The sequence below is a fragment of the Phocoena phocoena genome, chromosome 16 (genome assembly GCF_963924675.1).
Source record: "Phocoena phocoena chromosome 16, mPhoPho1.1, whole genome shotgun sequence".
NCBI classification, from domain to species: Eukaryota; Metazoa; Chordata; class Mammalia; order Artiodactyla; family Phocoenidae; genus Phocoena; species Phocoena phocoena.
In genome coordinates this window covers 13,349,453-13,367,529 of record NC_089234.1, presented here as the reverse complement: position 1 = coordinate 13,367,529, position 18,077 = coordinate 13,349,453, and the positions used below count along the sequence as shown (strand labels likewise).

General features: G+C 36.8%; 1 protein-coding gene across 1 annotated transcript in view; it reads right to left on the bottom strand.

Annotated features, from left to right (window-relative positions):
• Nucleotides 1-18,077, bottom strand: part of PDZD8 (PDZ domain containing 8) — a 91,460-nt gene that overhangs the window by 47,451 nt on the left and 25,932 nt on the right. Inside the window, exon 2 of the mRNA XM_065894627.1 lies at nt 16,005-16,130. Within this exon, the coding sequence (XP_065750699.1) occupies nt 16,005-16,130 (126 nt within the window). The remainder of the gene's footprint in view (nt 1-16,004; nt 16,131-18,077) is intronic.

Genomic DNA, 18,077 nt, shown 5'->3' with positions numbered 1-18,077 from the left:
ACAGACAGGGAAAAAGAGATACCTGAGACTGACTGCTTAGATTGACTGTTTCTCTCCTACAAGCACCAGATCTGGTTCCCAGGACATAATTCCTACGTTAGCGTTTCCTGAACCTGCTTTTGACTTGCAATCAGTGGATTCCTTCAACTACTAATGACTCTATGTTGATTAAGATTTAATCCTTTTAGAAGAATAGTAACAGTATCCCCCATTTTCCTGATTTCTTGACTGATATCTTGACTGATTTGGAAAAACATATAATTTTCTAGAGAAATGCCAGAAAGGAGTTCCCACTGTACCACTAGTACCAGCCAACTGGGTGAATTAAGAAGGCATTTGCTTTAGTTTACATAGAACATTTAAAACAAAAGTATCCACTTTCATTGTACATCTACAATTCAGTCTTGAGTTAAACAAAGGTTTACTATTCAAATTATATAATCACCAGAAACAAGTAGCAACAGTCACTGGTTAATACATATTTTGAGTAAAATTAACACTCAACATATATTGAATTAGCAAGAAATGAGTACAAATACCTTTCTACTATTACTACTTCCTAAGGGAGTAGGAGTCTGTACTGCAAACAAAAAAGGCAAAGAAAATTGCCTTTAGACATCTGTCTCTGGAAAGAGCTATTACCTCTATAAAAGTTCTTTCCAATTTCAAAATGTTTATTTTTTTTAAAGGCAAAGGTATATTGAAACCTCATGATGTTGAGCATAAGCACAAACATCACCTATCAAGAAACAAAGAGAGAGAATTTATGACTCAAGAGCAAACCACTGAGAAAAGGAAAGGAATTCCCTGTGCACTCTTCTATAAGACAGTCATTTTTATAATCAAAAGTGAAAACCAAAAATCTTTTGGTTTTTTTTGGATGATTAAACTTAATTTGAAAGGAGAATCTCACACCTGAAGGGAGTCAAATATCAACTCAAGGGTTGTGAAAAGAATTAAACTTGGCTGACCTCCTATATATGCTTACCTCTGGTCTATACTCCTCCCCCTTGGAAATTATCCCCACCCAGGACTTAACTCTCCCTGTCTATGACGAAGACCTCCAAACCTAATCTCCAGTCCCTGTCTTTCTCCTTCTCCATGTCTAAACCATCAAGTTTGCAGAACACTTCTACAAGGAAATCTAACCATGCCCTACTACTTAAGACATATAAAGTCAAACTCATCTCCCTCTGAAACAAGCACCTCTATTTCCCCCACTAGTCCTGAAAGGGAGAAGCTTTGTCTTGATCTTTATATCTCTAATATTAGAAAATAATCAATACTTGATGACCAAATCAAAGTCAATGAGACCATAATTCTCCTAGACTCAAATTCTTAACATTCCTTTGCCTCTTCCACCTATACATATCCACATATTCAGTCACTCACTAAACCCTATCCTACTTATACCAGTTATCCCTTCCTGTTTCTACTAATACATGTCTTTCAAGAACTTACTTCCTCACCTTTAACCTAAATACCTCTTGTCTCTGGGCCTTCAATTTCTCTTTCTATACAATCCATATATAAACAGCAATTTCTGAAAATAGTGCATCTTAATATCACCTTCAGACATCTTCAATAAATTCATTAGAAGAACTAATTGACAGTCGTGGAATAATGGTGCAAAGAGAGGGAAAATTCAGATAAAACACTATTTTGAATTCTTATTTTTCTGACCACAGTTCATTTTACAGTTCACTTTTGTTGAAGTATCATATATAAGTATACAGCATGCCAACACTGCACTTAAACATTTTGGAGTTTGGCATTTTAAAACATAGTGTTGGCTTTATGTCATCTGGGTTCATACTTAATTTCTTAAATTCTTTTACAATTCAGACATCAGAAGAATTAAAACAGCTGTTTTACTGTATGAAATAGCAGTAGAGGTATAGAAGCATACCCTCATTTTATTGTGTCTTGCTTTGTTGCTCTTTGCTTTACTAATAGTTCGTAAATATTGCATTTTTTTACAAATTGAGGGTTTGTGACAACCCTGCATCGAGCAAGTCTATCAGCACCATTTTTCCAAAAGCATTTGCTCACTTTGTGTCTGTGTCACATTTTGTTAATTCTCGGAGTATTTCAAACTTTTTGATTATTATTATATTTGTTATGGTGATCTATGATCAGTGATCTTTGATGCTACTATTATAATTATTTTGGGGCACCACCAATCATTCCCATGTAAGACGGCAAACTCAACCAATTTTTGAAATGACAACAAAGGATTTAGACTATTACATAAACTTAGTTGATAAAGCAATGGCAGGATTTGAGAGGACTGACTCCAATTTTGAAAAAAGTTCTGCTGTGGGTAAAATGCTATCAAGCAGCACTGCAAGCCACAGAGAAATCATCTGTGAAAGGAAAAGTCAATCAATGCAGCAAACTTCTCTGTTGTCTTACTGTAAGAAATTACTACAGCCACCCCAACCTTCAGCAACCACCACCCTGATCAGTCGCAGCAGCCATCAACATCGAGGCAAGATTATCCACAAGCAAAAAGATTTTATGACTCGCTGAAGGCTCAGATGATGGTTAGCATTTTTTAGCAATAAAGTAGTTTGCAATTAAGGTATGTACAGTTTTTTAGACATAATACTATCACACACTTAACAGACTACAGTATAGTGTAAATATAACTTTTATATGTACTGGGAAACCAAAAAATTCATGTCATTTGCTTTACTGTCATATTCACTTCATTGTGGTGTTCTGGAGCTATGCCTGTACAATTACAAAAGAAACAATACTAATTTCCAACACAGTAATCTTAGGAAAGAGGAGGTGGGGAAAAAATACCTATATAAACCCAGGACAAACGAACTCTAAATTTGGAATCTTCTGAAAAGTCTTCTTCTAGTCAAAAGCAGGCCTTTATGATTATAGATCTATATAGCCTTAAAAACCACTAGGAGTAATATTCAGCAACAGCTCCAAGTAATTTGTTCCGAGTGGAAGTTTTCCCTTACACAAATTTAAATGTCTCATGTTTGAGCTAATTTCCTTTTATCTCTCCTCCATGAAGGTAACAACTTCAGCCTTTATCTTTTTTTCTTTTTTTTGGCAGTACGTGGGCCTTTCACTGTTCTGACCTCTCCCGTTGCGGAGCACAGGCTCCGGACGCACAGGCTCAGCGGCCATGGCTCACGGGCCCAGCCGCTCCGCGGCATGTGGGATCTTCCCAGACCGGGGCACGAACCCACGTCCCCTGCATCAGCGGGCGGACTCTCAACCACTGCGCCACCAGGGAAGCCCCAGCCTTTATCTTAATGATGCTTCATTACTAATGCACATTTCTACATCCCAAGATCATCTTGAAAAGGTAATTTTTAAAAAAATATAATGACTTGCCTTCAAATAGGTAAAAAAAAATTCCAAAATTTATATACTTCTAACATAATATGAAAAATTTAAGAACCAAAATTTTTTTCTTCAACAAGTTTTAAAAAAAGGCTATGAAGATAGAATGAGTGAAGGATTTTGAAGTCAAACAAACCTAGATTCAAATTCCAGCTATGGGGTCTTGGGCAAGTAACTTATGGATCTCAGTTCTTCATCTATAAAATGGATATAATAACTAATCTCATAAAGATGTTCTGAGAGCTGAAATAATGAATGCAAAGTACCTACCATATATTATATATTGCAGGTAATAAGTAAACGCTATTAGTAACAACAGAGGTATTTGTAGAGTCATGCCCCCAAATATATTCAAATTTAGCTAGATATTTTCTCTTTTTAAAAAAGATAAACTGTCAAACATTAAAATAAATGCAGAGTATAAGGAACACACATTTACCAACTACTCGGCGTGGCGGGGAGTTAATATTTAGCCTTATTTACTTCAGATAAAATTTTTAAAAGAACAGTTACCACTTGAGTCAAAAATAAGTGAATATAATCAAACTCAATACTAAAATAAATGGAAGACCACAAACAAATGCAAGCTAGAAATATTTCCTTGGTTTTAATTTCTAAAACTGCTCATCTTGTAAACGAATTTCAAAATTCCATGTTAACAGCCTTCTCTATAGAAGAACTAAACATTTCACTATATAATATGGATATAATGCTACTTAAAGTATTAATTCTTTCTACCAAATTTTTACCTTGAAGCTGCCTCACCTAATAAAAGAAACAGCTGATTTTATTTCAAAATAGTTTAATCACATAATTAAATCCTTTCCTTTGCCTTATAAAATCAAAGTAAAAATATGTATTTCTGGTTCTAGAAGGATGGCAGTGGTGGTAGCATGGTTTTGAGTCTCCCCAAATCCTCCCATTAAAGCACAAAGAACAACCAGGAAAACAAAGGCAATACCTGTCAACAACATCTACAAGAAAACCAAGTGAACAGTACTTTTGGTAATAGTGGTGAAGTGGTCACACAAACTCTCCAACAGACTGCAGTTATAAAAACTGGATAAAAAGAATTTTAAAAACACATTTAAAGATAATATAAACCTTCCCAAAGCACACGGAGGTCAGAGGACAGTCTAATTTCATAAAATTGCAACAAGGAGTATAAACTGCTAGCATGGGGTTTTCATAGCTCAGGGCTATGGCTGCAGGAAAACGGTGGCGTAGTTCAAGCAGAAACCCAAGTTGAAGCCTTATGGGTTTCAAGAATCAGGATAGAGTGCAAAGCCAGCAGAGCCGGCAGAGCAGCTAGAAATTATGGGGAGACAAAGAAATCACTGAGCGGGTAAGTCCCATCTCTGCTCAAATCCTTGGCTGATTGTTAAATAAAGAAGGAAAAATTAGGGCACCAGTCTAAAAAGGCAGCAGTGGGAAGACAAAGGAAGAAGAGAAATATATGCTGTTGCTGGGAAGATGGGGAGGGTGGGAAGAGTACGGAGACAAAGTTTGCAACTTGAAAACAGGCAAGTTAACGGCCCACTAGAACAGAAAATCAATCATCCTCAGAACATAAGAGAATACAGAGTTGCTACAACTCATTATCTACAATGTCCAGTTTTCGATCAAAGAAAAGAGGAAAGTATGACCGATGGTCAACAGGACAGGCGGTCAATAAAAACTGACTCCTAATGGGCCCAGATGATAAGACTTCAATGCAGCATTTATATATTTTTTTCAAAGAAAAAAATATATATATACTCAAAGAGTTGAAAGAACATCTTGTTCAAAGAATTAAAAAAAGCACAATAATGAGTGAAAAGATAGGTATTCATTCTCAACAGAGAAATGATAACTGTACAAAATTGAACTTCTAGAGCTGAACAGCATAATAAATGAAATTAAAAATTGGAGATAGCAGACTAGAGATAGCAGAAGACTCAGTGAACTTGAAGACAGATTAGTATTACTCAATCCAAAGAACACAGAGAAAAAAAAGAAGAGTTTAAAGAAACAAACTGAACCTCAAGGACCTATGGGGAAAATGAAACAGCCCAACATATATGTAATTTGGAATCCCATTAGGAGAGGTGAAAAAGAAAGAAGCAGAAAAAATATCTGAAAAAATAATGCCCCAAAACTTCCCAAATTTGACTGAAAACATTAATGTACATATCCAAGAAGTTCACTGAAATAGAAGCATTAAAAACAAACAAATAAAGAAAACTACCTCTAGACATAGTCAAAGGACTGAAAGCCAAAGTGAAAACTTGGAAAGCAGCTACAGAAAAATGACACACTGCGCGTGGAGAGGAGCCGTAAGATTGATTGCTGACTTCTCATCAGAATATAGGATTGAAATAATTAAAGTGTTGAAGGAAAATAATTGTCAACTTAGACGTCTATATCAGGAAAACTATCCTTCACAACTGCATGAAAAATAAATTTCCAGATAAACAAAAATAGAGAATTTGTTGCCAGCAAACCTAAATAACAAGAAATGCTAAAGGAAGTTCTTGAGGCTGGAGGGACGGGATACCAGATGGTAACTTTGATCTGAAGGAAGGAATGAAGGGCAACAGAAATGTTAAATATACAGTAGATGCAAAAAATATTTGTTTCTTTTAATTTCTTGAAAAGACATATGACTGTTTAAAGCTAAAAATAACACTATTGATGGGTTAATAACATATATGAATGTAATAGACAGGTTTCCCCCTGCTATCCAAAAGTAGACCATTCTTATGAAACTTTTTGTAAGCAAAAATGGTGTAAAGTGCAGAAGCAATTATCTTAGGACACATCTTGCTAACGGATGCACAAAATAAATCAAGATAAAGCACAGATGTTCACAGACACAGTTCAAAGCTACGGCGGCTTGATGCTGGGATGCTGAATGTAGTTCCCAGAGAAGGAGCTTGGTGGTGTCAGCTTGCTGCAAAACAAAGGTTGAATGACATTTTCTCTTTTCAATTTCTGTAAAAGTAAAAATCCTCTTCAAATTTCTTTCAGTTAGCAAAAACAGGTACTAAAGTAGGTCTTTCATAAAGGTGAAGTGGCGTAAAGCGAACTTTCAAAAAGCAGGGGATACCCGTATATGACCAACACTGATGATGTGGGCATAAATGGAAATAAACTATTATGAGGTTCTTGTAATTTACCTTAAGTAACAATATTCTAAGTATATGGGATACATTAAAGATGCATACTCCAATTCCTTAGAGCAACCATATACACAGTATAAAACTATAGTTAGCAAGCCAATAAAGGAATTAAAATGGAATACTAAAAAATATTTGATTCACAAGACAGGAAGGATGAAAAGAAACAGAGGAGAGGGAAAAAAAAACAGATGAGACAAAAAAACAAATGGCAAAATGCCAGATCTAAAAACACAACCTCATCAATAACTACATTAAGTGTAAGGGAACTAAACACTCCAATGAAAAGGCAGAGATTGTTATACACATAAAAGCAAGAGCCAACTGTTTATGACATATGATACAATTTAAATATAAAGACACAAATAGATCGAAAGTAAAAGGTTGTTAAAAAAAAGATATATATCTACACACACACACACCATGAAAATAATAAGAAATCTGTAGATGCTATATCAATATCAGATGAAATAAATATTAAGGCAAGAAATATTATAAGACAAAGAGGAACCCTTCATAATGATAAGAGAGTCACTATGTCAAGAAGAAATATGAAAAAGAAACGAAACTGAGTTATTTGTAGCGAGGGGATGGACCTAGAGTCTGTCATACAGAGTGAAGTAAGTCAGAAAGAGAAAAACAAATACTGTATGCTAACACATATATATGGAATCTAAAAAAAAAGGTTCTGAAGAACCTAGGGACAGGACAGGAATAAAGATGCAGATGTGGAGAATGGACCTGAGGACATGGGGAGGGGGACGGGTAAGTTGGGACGAAGTGAGAGAGTGGCATGGACTTATATATACTACCAAATGTAAAACAGATAGCTAGTGGGAAGCAACCGCATAGCACAGGGAGACGAGCTTGGTGCTTTGTGATCACCTAGAGGGGTGGGAGGGAGACGCAAGAGGGAGGAGATATGGGGATATATGTATATGTATAGCTGATTCACTTTGTTATACAGCAGAAACTAACACCATTGTAAAGCAATTATACTTCAGTAAAGATGTTAAAAAAAAAAGAAATATGCACCTAATAATCAAATTACAAAAGAAGAGATGAATTAATAGTCACGGTTGAAGATTTAAACACACTTTATTCACTAATTGACCAAACTAGATAAAAATAAAAAACAGTAAAGAAGATCCAAATGATATTACTGGCAGTCCTCACTTTGTGTTAACTGCGTAACAGAATTGTGTCCCTGCTTTGCACTGTTCTGACATGCAAAGTTTTGGTTAACACAGTGCCAGGCTGAGTAAGGGTTGTCTGTATATATTTTTGTATAGTTTTGTGTCATAGAAGCACGTTAATGCTCTACATATGAAAAAATAGGAATCAATAAGGATAGAAAGGCAGGGGTGGGGGGAGACTGAAACTGAGAGCAAACTGAAACGAACCCAGCTACATTTCAAATGAACAACATAACCACACTAAAGGGGAAAAATTATTCTAATTTATGAATACAGTACATGACCACATGCCCTCAATGGGTAGGGTAGGGGAGAACTGCAAATAAATCCTGAATTCCTTTCAGTAAGTATGTTCTCTGTTCACGTAGGGACAAAGCAATTTCAGAACTATCTGAGATGTAGTATAGGATTGAGCAAATGAGTCAAAGTGCTGATGTTATTGGGAGTCAGGGCTCAAGGGACATAAAAATACAAAAGGGGGAAGAACCAAGGCGGGGAAGAACCAAGGCAAGGAACAAACCTATGAGGATGAAATAGAAATGGAAGTATCAGGTGAACTCATGATTTCTAAATTGTGTATCTGTGTGTGTGTGTGTGTGTGTGTATGTATGTATATGTTTACAAGTGTGTTCACATATATTGTATTTTCTAATTCTGCTCACTGAAGGGCCCTATGAATATATGAAGTAGCAATGAACATACCCAACACCCAGATCTTGATTCCTAATATCATTCCCTACTAAAAGGAACCAGGGCTTTTTGGAAAAATAGCCGATTCTAGGACTGTGATGGGGAAGATATAAAATGAACCTGGAACAGCTTGTTATATGTACCAGAAAGTAGTGAAGACCTAAAAAAAAGAAAAAAAGAAAAAAAAGAAGAAAGAAAAGAAGGAGGAGGAGGGGGGTGGGGAGGAGGAGGGGGAGGGGGAGAAGAAGAAGAAAAGCAAAGAAAAAAATACCGGGTTATTTGAAGAGGCTCCTAGTGGTCATATATGAGACAATTTAGGCACCAAAATAATTAAGGATGGTAAAGAATTACAGTGATTGAAAAAAATAGGAATCCATGAGTCCATGCTGGTGATAGATAATTATGGAATAAGGGAGAACTCTTGGTAATGAAAGAAGAATGTCAAGCGCTGTGGTTTTCCTGTATTTGTGTTAACATTTAAAAATTTTAAAAATGATGTATTTTTGGAACCCAGTAAAACAGCACTCTTAAAAGGTGCTGAGAAAATAGAGGCTTTAGAACAGTGTGTGAGTCAGTGAAGAACTGACCTTAATTAGAACTTCTATCTATAATTAGGACTGACTATCCTAAATATACCGCTCTAGAGTACAGAACTCTCACACAACAGAACTTCATAGGCTTTGCCTTCACTACTATAATCTTAAGTTTGTTTTTTAAAAAATATAACTGGTTGCTAAAACTGGAAAAGAAAAGAGAGAAGAGAAGAGAAGAGAAGAGAAGAGAAGGGAAGGGAAAAGAGACCCATTACGTTGTACAACAAAGATGTAGGGGACAAATCCCTCCTAGAATCTGAGGTCAGAATTTCTTTTCCCCTGAAAAACATGCACAGTTTATCAAGAAATAAAAACTAGGAACTCCATCAAGTTTCCTTTGCTGCCAGAAAACCGATCTTCTCTTCTCTACATGGTTGTTTTTGATCTAATTTACTTTCTATTTAACTGCACATAGGTATATCATTTTTGCAAAATACCTAAAATCCTTTTAGAAGATGGACTATAAATTATAAATTTAAAAATAATAATCTTAATATGATTGTAATACTAATGTGAAATAATTTAGTCTAATAACAATACTACAAATACAGCAATTGAGTTCTTCTGTGGTTAAAATCTAGCCTTAGGCAATGCGGAAAAAAAAAAGCAACTATTCAGAATGACTTTGCTTTTTGGTAAATAGAACCAATTTTTACAAACAAAACTGTGTTTCCATTCTCAAGCTTTATTTTGGAAATTCAAAACTGTTATTTCATATAATTAGAAAAGAACTTCTCTTTACAGTGTGAGACCCTTTCAAATTAATAAAATTCAAATTCCAGTTCTCATAACCAAATATGCAAAAAAGAACACTTTGTTTAAGGATTTGTTTTCTTCTTGATAAACAAGATAATGATTATATTAAGGCATAATAATAGAAGCCATATCTACTGAAGCCTTACTATGTGGTAGGGAACTGTGGTTTATTTACCTACCTCTGATCACAATTACCAGCAAGGTAGCACCCTTGTCCATTTTTATAGATGTGTAATTTCCCTGAGAACACATAACAGTAAGAGCACATAGCTAGGATGTGAACACTGCACTTTCTAACTCAAAAGCCAGTACTATTTCCACTTCATGTTGCCTTCTAAAGCATAAAGCTTCCAGCTGTACAACTCCAGTATTTTCAGTAAACAGTTTTCTATGAATACTTCTAACTTGTTTCCTCATTGGCAAAATTCACTCTCAAAGCCTTACAACAGCTAAGTTTGATAAATCTTCAAACAGACTTCTGTAAGTCTGAGATTACTTCAAAATAAAGTTAAAAAAGAAAAAATCCTCACACAGAAACATTTTATTATTTCAAAATAAAGTTTAAAAAATAAAAAGAAAGAAGTCCTTGAACAGAGCCATCATTGTCTGTGGATGATAAATATGATGTTCCATTTCATGGATTTTGGGAAAAAATTATTAAAGTTACATTCTTTTTACTTGATTCAAGGTCAAGCTCTAAAAAGCTTAGAGTGGGCGGAGTCAAGATGGCGGTGTGGGAAGATGCTGAGTTAGCGTCTCCCCACAACTATGGCGCCTGCTGGCCACTGGTGGGAGACCCTGACACCAAAGGAGATGGGAGGAACCCCTAAGTGAACTGGTAGGATGCAGGGGGACTGAAGAGTAGGAGAAGTGGAGGTCAGACAGGATCAGTCCCCCTGAGGCCACGGAGATCAGCAGAGGCAGGTGGGAGGGGCCCTCTGGGAGGAGGGCATTTGCCCTGCCCACTCGAGCCCAGGAAGCCTGCTGGGCTCCCAGGTGAGGTCACCTGCCCTCTGAGACCAGGGGAGGGGGCCACGTCTGGGCCCCTTCTATTCTGTTGAGCCTAAGCCCCACCCCCCACAACCTCCAGGGCCTTTTCTAGCCCTGTGGGTCCTAAGTATAGGCCCCGCCCACTGCCCAAACCTCGCCCTTGCTTAAGCCTCCCCCCCACCCTTTTCTCCTTTCCCCTCCTCCTCTTTTTTACTATTGTGGTACTGTTGTACCTTCCGGTTGTTGGTTCATCTATATTTTTATATTCTTTCTTTTTTTTTTTTTTTTTTTTGCGGTACACAGGCCTCTCACTGTTGTGGCCTCTCCCACTGCGGAGCACAGGCTCTGGACGCACAGGCTCAGTGGCCATGGCTCACGGGCCTAGCCGCTCTGCAGCATGTGGGATCTTCCCAGACAAGGGCACGAACCCATGTCCCCTGCATCGGCAGGCGGACTCTCAACCACTGCGCCACCAGGGAAGCCCCTTACTTTTATATTCTTTCTAACACATCTTTTAGTTTCCTAGTCTAATTTTATTTTTTACTTTGTTATCTTCTTTTTTTTTGGCCGCCCCTCGTGTCTTGTGGGATCTTGGTTCACGAGCCGGGGGTCGGGCTGAAGCTTCTGCAGTGGGAGCTCCGAGTCTGAATCACTGGACTAACAGAGGCCCTCAGACCCCAGGGAACATTCATCGGAGTGAGGTCTCACTGAGGTCACCATCTCAGCACCAAGACCCAGCTCTACCCAACAGCCTACAAACTCCAATGTTGGAAGCCTCAGGCCAAACAACTAGTAAGATAGGAACACAGTCCCACTTATAAAAAAAAAAAAAAAAAAAGAGAGCTAAAAAATATGTCACAGATGAAGGAGCAAGGTAAAAACCTACAAGACCAAATAAATGAAGAGGAAATAGGCAATCTACCTGAAAAAGAATTCAGAGTAATGATAGTAAAGATGATCCAGAATCTTGGGGACAGAATGGAGGTTCAGACTGAGAAAATACAAGAAATGTTTAACAAAGATCTAGAAGAACTAAAGAACAGAGATGAACAACACAATAACTGAAATTAAAAATACACTATAAGGAATCAATAACAGAATAACTGAGGCAGAAGAACAAATAAGTGAGCTGGAAGACAAAATGGTGGAAATAACTGCCACAGAGCAGAATAAAGAAAAAAGAATGAAAAGAATTGAGGACAGTCTCAGAGACCTCTGGGACAACACTAAGTGCACCAACATTTGAATTATAGGGGTCCCAGGAGAAGAAGAGAAAAAGAAGGGTCTGAGAAAATATCTGAAAAGATTATAGTCGAAAACTTCCCTAACATGGGGAAGGAAATAGTCACCCAAGTCCAGGAAGCACAGAGAGTCCCATACAGGATAAACCCTATGAGAAACACACCAAGACACATGTTAATCAAACTAAGAAAATTTAAATTCACAGAAAAAATGTTAAAAGCAGCAAGGGAAAAACAAAAAATAACATACAAAGGAATCCCCATAAGGTTATCAGCTGATTTTTCAGCAGAAACTATGCAGGCCAGAAGGGAGTGGCAGGATATACTTAAAGTGATGAAAGAGAAAAACCTACAACCAAGATTACCCAGCAAGAATCTCATTCAGATTCAACGGAGAAATCAAAAGCTTTTCAGACAAGCAAAAGCTAAGAGAATTCAACACCACCAAACCAGCTTTATAACAAATGCTAAAGAAACATCTCTAGGTGGGAAACACAAGAGAAGAAAAAGACCCACAAAAACAAACCCAAAACAATTAAGAAAATGGCAGTAGGAACATACATATCGATAATAACCTTGAATGTAAATGGATTAAATGTCCCAACCAAAAGACAGACTGGCTGAATGGATACAAAAAACAAGACCCATGTATATGCTGTCTACAAGAGATGCGCTTCAGACCTAGGGACACATACAGACTGAAAGTGAAGGGATGGAAAAAGGTATTCCATGCAAATGGAAATCAAAAGAAAGCTGGAGTAGCAATACTCATATTAGGTGAAACAGACTTTAAAATAAAGACTGTTATAAGAGATAAGGAGGGACACTACATAATGATGAAAGGATCAATCCAAGAAGAAGATATAACAATTATAAATGTTTATGCACTCAACACAGGAGCACCTTGTGTTCTTTTTTTTCTACTAACAAAAATGCTCAGAAGAAAAACAACAATGTAAGAAAGATTTTAATAAGAATATGAGAAGAATAAAAAAGCAGGAATGAGTTGAAAGTAGTAATTAGTAATTTATTCTCTCCTTCATTAACAATTTTAAGTGATCCTTAAACTGTGTGAATAACACATAGCACCACAACATTAAGTAACTTTACACGGTTGGGTTTATAAAGATAGTGACTAAAACACTATTGAGATAGTGTGCTTGTTCCCAAGATTAAGCTGTCACCTGGGAAAGGTGCTGGCCTACAAGGACTAACATAAGAACATGAACTACTGTCCATGTTTTCTCCTTCAACTCTCCAGAAATACTGGTCTTTATTTTTAAATTTTTTGACAAGGTGATACAGTCACAAAAATCAAACAGTATAAAAAAGGTTATAGTGAAAAGTTTGGCTCTCATCTTCACCCCTGTCCATCATCATTAACTCAGTTCCTTCAACCTTTTCCCCATAAAAATTTTTATTGGTTTCTTGTATATTCTTTCAGAGATTCATTATACAGTTCCTTATTAAAATAAAATAGGATACATATACTTCATAAATTGTAATGTTTTTCTTTGTATTATTTATCTCAATTCAACATGACCTAAATAATGCCTGACTACACTCTCTCAATGCCTTCATGCAGTCTTGGGTTCAAGGCTGACCCAAGGTTTTAAGTGAGCAGTATCTCAAATAAAGCAAGAGAATGGTGAGCAAAGGAGACAGCAATAGCAAGTGGTTAAAAAGCCGCAAACAGGGGGCTTCCTGGTGGCGCAGTGGTTGAGAGTCCGCCTGCCGATGCAGGGGACACGGGTTCGTGCCCCGGTCCGGGAAGATCCCACATGTCGCGGAGCGGCTAGGCCCGTGAGCCATGGCCACTGAGCCTGCGCGTCCGGAGCCTGTGCCCCGCAACGGGAGAGGCCACAACAGTGAGAGGTCCGCGTACCGCAAAAAAAAAAAAAAGCCGCAAACAACAGACATATAATTAATCCATAATCCCATCAGCAACACCAAGACAAAAGAACTAGTTTTTTAAAGTTCCTAGCACAGTACCGATTACACATCATATACACTGCATTAAATATCTGTTCAATGAATCAATCAATGAATCTTCTTCAAGGCTATCTTTGCAAGTTTGGGGATGGGCGGGTGAATAGGCAGGTAGGAATTAGCAACAGAAGAGTCAAGAAATTTTTTACAAAGCTGCCTTTCAAATGTTTAGAAGTTGCTATGATTATTTTGGAAAAGGTAATCCAATGGTATGATTTTGATGCCTGTGAATCTATAAGAAAATTCACTGAAAGAAAGTACCAGTCCAAAATTTCCTCAGACACAGGCCACTTGATAAAAATCCTTCCAAATGATAATATAAGCCCAAATTATAATTAGATATTTATAATTAGATATTTATATAATTTATATAATTGTAAATTATAGTTAGATTTTAGACAGGAGAGATTTAATACTTATGCTTACCATAGCGTATTGGCTTAGCTACTTCAAATTCAGACTTACGTAGAGCCGTATTTTTATTGTATATATCATTTTACTGTACATTGCAGTCCCTTTTACAAAATTTACAGCATATTCAGTCTTTCTTTGATAAAAGAATTCCCTTTAAACTAGACTTTCTGACATAATCGTACACAATATTGATTCACTCCAAGACTTAAAAAAATATTTAGCATATTATTAGTATACGCAAAATTAACCTATTAGCAAGGATACAGGTATATTTGGTATAAAATAAAACCTCTGGACTCAAGCACTTATTTTTTATTATGGACTGAAAATAAAAATAGAGTGATTAAGCAACAAATAAGTGGTCACAGAAATGTAGCAATAAGGATAGTGTATTTGTAGTTGTAATGATCAGGAGACACAGTAAGGAGGCAGTTTTTAAGGTGAAGCAAGAAAGGCTAGTCTTAAGGAACAGAAGATGGGGTAGGGCCTTCAGCCAGGAGAATAGTGGAGAGTCAACACAGGAGCTTGGTACGTTAAAATATCTAAGGCAGGGAATGGCAAACTACGGTCCATGGGCCAAATCCAGTCCACTGCTGGTTTTTTAAGGCTTGTGGGCTACCAATGGTTTTCACATTTTTAAATGACTGAAAAAAACAAATCAAAAGAACTTTATGACACATAAAAATTATAAAATTCATATAATAAAGTTCTACGGGCACACAGCCATGCCATGCCCATTCATTTACCTGTTGTCTATCTATGACTGCTTTCACACTGCAAGGCAGAGTTGAGTAGTTGCAACAGAAACCATGTGAATCACAAAGCCTAAAATATTTACTATCTGGCCCTTCAGAGAAAAAGTTTGCCAACCTCTTCTCTTAGGAAGGCCTATGTGGCTGGAGCGCTGTGAGTGAGGGGCTGAGTGGAGAAAGAAACTAGAGAGGTAAAGAGGGGCATGCAAGCCATGAAAAAGATTTGGGTCTATATTCTAAGAGGAATGGGGAAGCCATTAGAGAATTTTAAGTAGGAAAGTGACAATCAGATATGCATTTTGAAAAGCTCATTCTGGTTGTCATAATGGTAACCCGTGTTAGGAGATAAGTAAGGAGGCTAACGTAGTAAGTAGTTCAAGCAAAGTATGAACACAGCTTAGACTATGGGGCTGGAAAAATAAAGAGGCTGGGCAAGATTACTTCTGAGATTCCCTTCCAGCTCTAAAATTTTAAGAATCACAGGAGTTTACAAGTCTGATTTTGCAACTTTCCAGGGTATTTCCAATGATCAAAAACAGTTCTCAAAACTGTTATGCTATGAACAGCTTTCTAATAGGTAGTAAGAAATATGCCAAAAGAGCATTATGTATCTAAAAAGTTTGGAAATTACTGCAGGATAAATGATCACCCCCGCCATTAGAATGCTTTCTAAAATATAGTTTGTATTTTTTATAAGTTGGAAAGCACTACTTTTATGAAATTTACAATTAAAGAATTTATAGATAATACAATATAAACTAACACAGCGGGGAATAAACACAAATACTGCTCAAGTACATTTTCAGTGTACTTTCTTTCCTATAATGTAGTAATGACAAAACAAAGAACATACCTGCTACATTCTAACAATGTAACTTTAAGGCGGCCTTCAGTAAGTGCCCATTGTTGTATATGGATATGCTCTTCATCATCTTCTTCGAATCCTTGCAAGGTTTGGAATGGGAAAAACGGCTTAAACCTGACAAAAGTAAAGATAAGTCTAAATTTCTGGATAATAAACACCACACTTTAAAGCGTAATAACAAAACCTACCTGTAGGAAAACAACACAAAACAAACATCTAATGCTGCATGTGCCCTATGAAACCAGAGCTTACCACACTCCCCCATAACTGGCAGCAAACAGTGCCTTCTTGGTGGGACCCAGACTTCCTGTTTTTTTGGCATGCCCTCATTGACAAGGCAGGACACCCAGAACAAAGGAAAAGAAAATCTAGAAGCCACCAGTGGGCCCTGAAACTTGAGTGGGACAGGAGAGAGGTTCTTTCTGGACCAGATGGGAAAAGTGTTCCTACAGTAAAAGATCGAAATTCAGAATGCAATCTTCCATGGAAACAATAAAATTGGATAGCGATTAGTACTAGATAATGATAAATAATAACAACAACAACAATTGACAGCAGCAAAGGTGTTTATCAGAGATGTTTACTATCTGCCAGGCAGTGTGCTAAGAGCTTTACATGCTTTATATCTTATTCAATGCTTAAAATCCTGAGTGGGCAATATGATTAGCTTCCCACTCCAGACGAAAGGAGTGAGGGTTAGAAAGGTTAAAGAATTTGTTCAACATTACACAGTGAGTGGCATAACCAGAATTCAAGCTAGTTTGACTAGTTGACTACGTAACACTTCAGATACCTATGAATTATTCAGGTCTTTATGTGCTCATTGTTAATACTCTTGGGTTTTATGTAGAAGCTTGTGGTGAGTTATAAACTGTACGCTTTAAAAACTTTAATTTGAAACATAATTCATACTCCTCCATTAAAGCAAAGGACAAAGAAAATGAGAAAATTGGGCTTGAGGGCCTATAGTTTTCAACTAACCCTACACGCTGTCACTAGACATGACATTTGTCTGCTCAAAAGCTTTAATGCCTTCTCACTAACCACACACAGTATAAAAGATAGTCAAAAGTTCTTGGTTTCATATTCAAGGTCTACCACAATTAATCTTTCCAATGGTATTTTTCCTTATTAGAAACCTTCAATCTAGGAAGTGTAGTCACCTCATGGACCCAGAAGATGCCATGCATATTCCTGCTTTCAAGCCTTTTGTACCAACTGGAGGTTTTCCCTATTCCTCAAAGCCTACCCAAACCTTAAACACTTTCTATAATCAGCTTTAGGTCCTACATCACAGCAGACCACATGCACTGTTTTCATTCTTCTTTATCTTGCAGTCATTTAAACTGCTGGGCACTTATGCCTTGAAATCTCAAATGTGACCTGGTTTCACAATTATCTTTACCCCTCACACACACTATCGGGACTGAAGTATGTATTGATCTGATTTATAAAAATCCAACATAAAAAAATGAAACAAACATTTAGAAAATATGAATAGCCCACAACAATTTATACTGAAAGACAGTGATAGAGAGGGAGAAATACTATTTTACAGTTTCCCAATGAACAGGATTAAAGAAAAAATTCTTAGGGAAAGATAAGGAGGTATACAGACAATGCTCAGTGCTTTTCTCTTGCTTCTGAAAACAGATGGAAAACAGAAAGCCCCTTTAGTTTCCTAATTTCCATTGAAATCATTTGATTCAGACAGACTGGCACCAAATTTTTGAGAGGAAAAAAAGAAACTACATTTATCATGTTTAATACGACGTTGTAGCTGAGTGTTTTTAATAAACAAGACTTATGGCTCCTGAAGAACATATAACTGTCACTCTATTAAAAAAAAAAAATCACAAAAAGCACTACATACACTAGCAACCTTGAATATAATAATCCAAGTTTGCTAAATCACAGCTGCTCTATGAATCAACTTTTCTTGTCAAGTATAAAGTTAAAATTTGATTAAAAAATTTCTCACAGGTGTGTGACTTAAATGTTATAAGTAGTAAAGTCTAATTTGGGTTTATTAATGCTTCTAGGGGGGTTGCTAAAAGGATT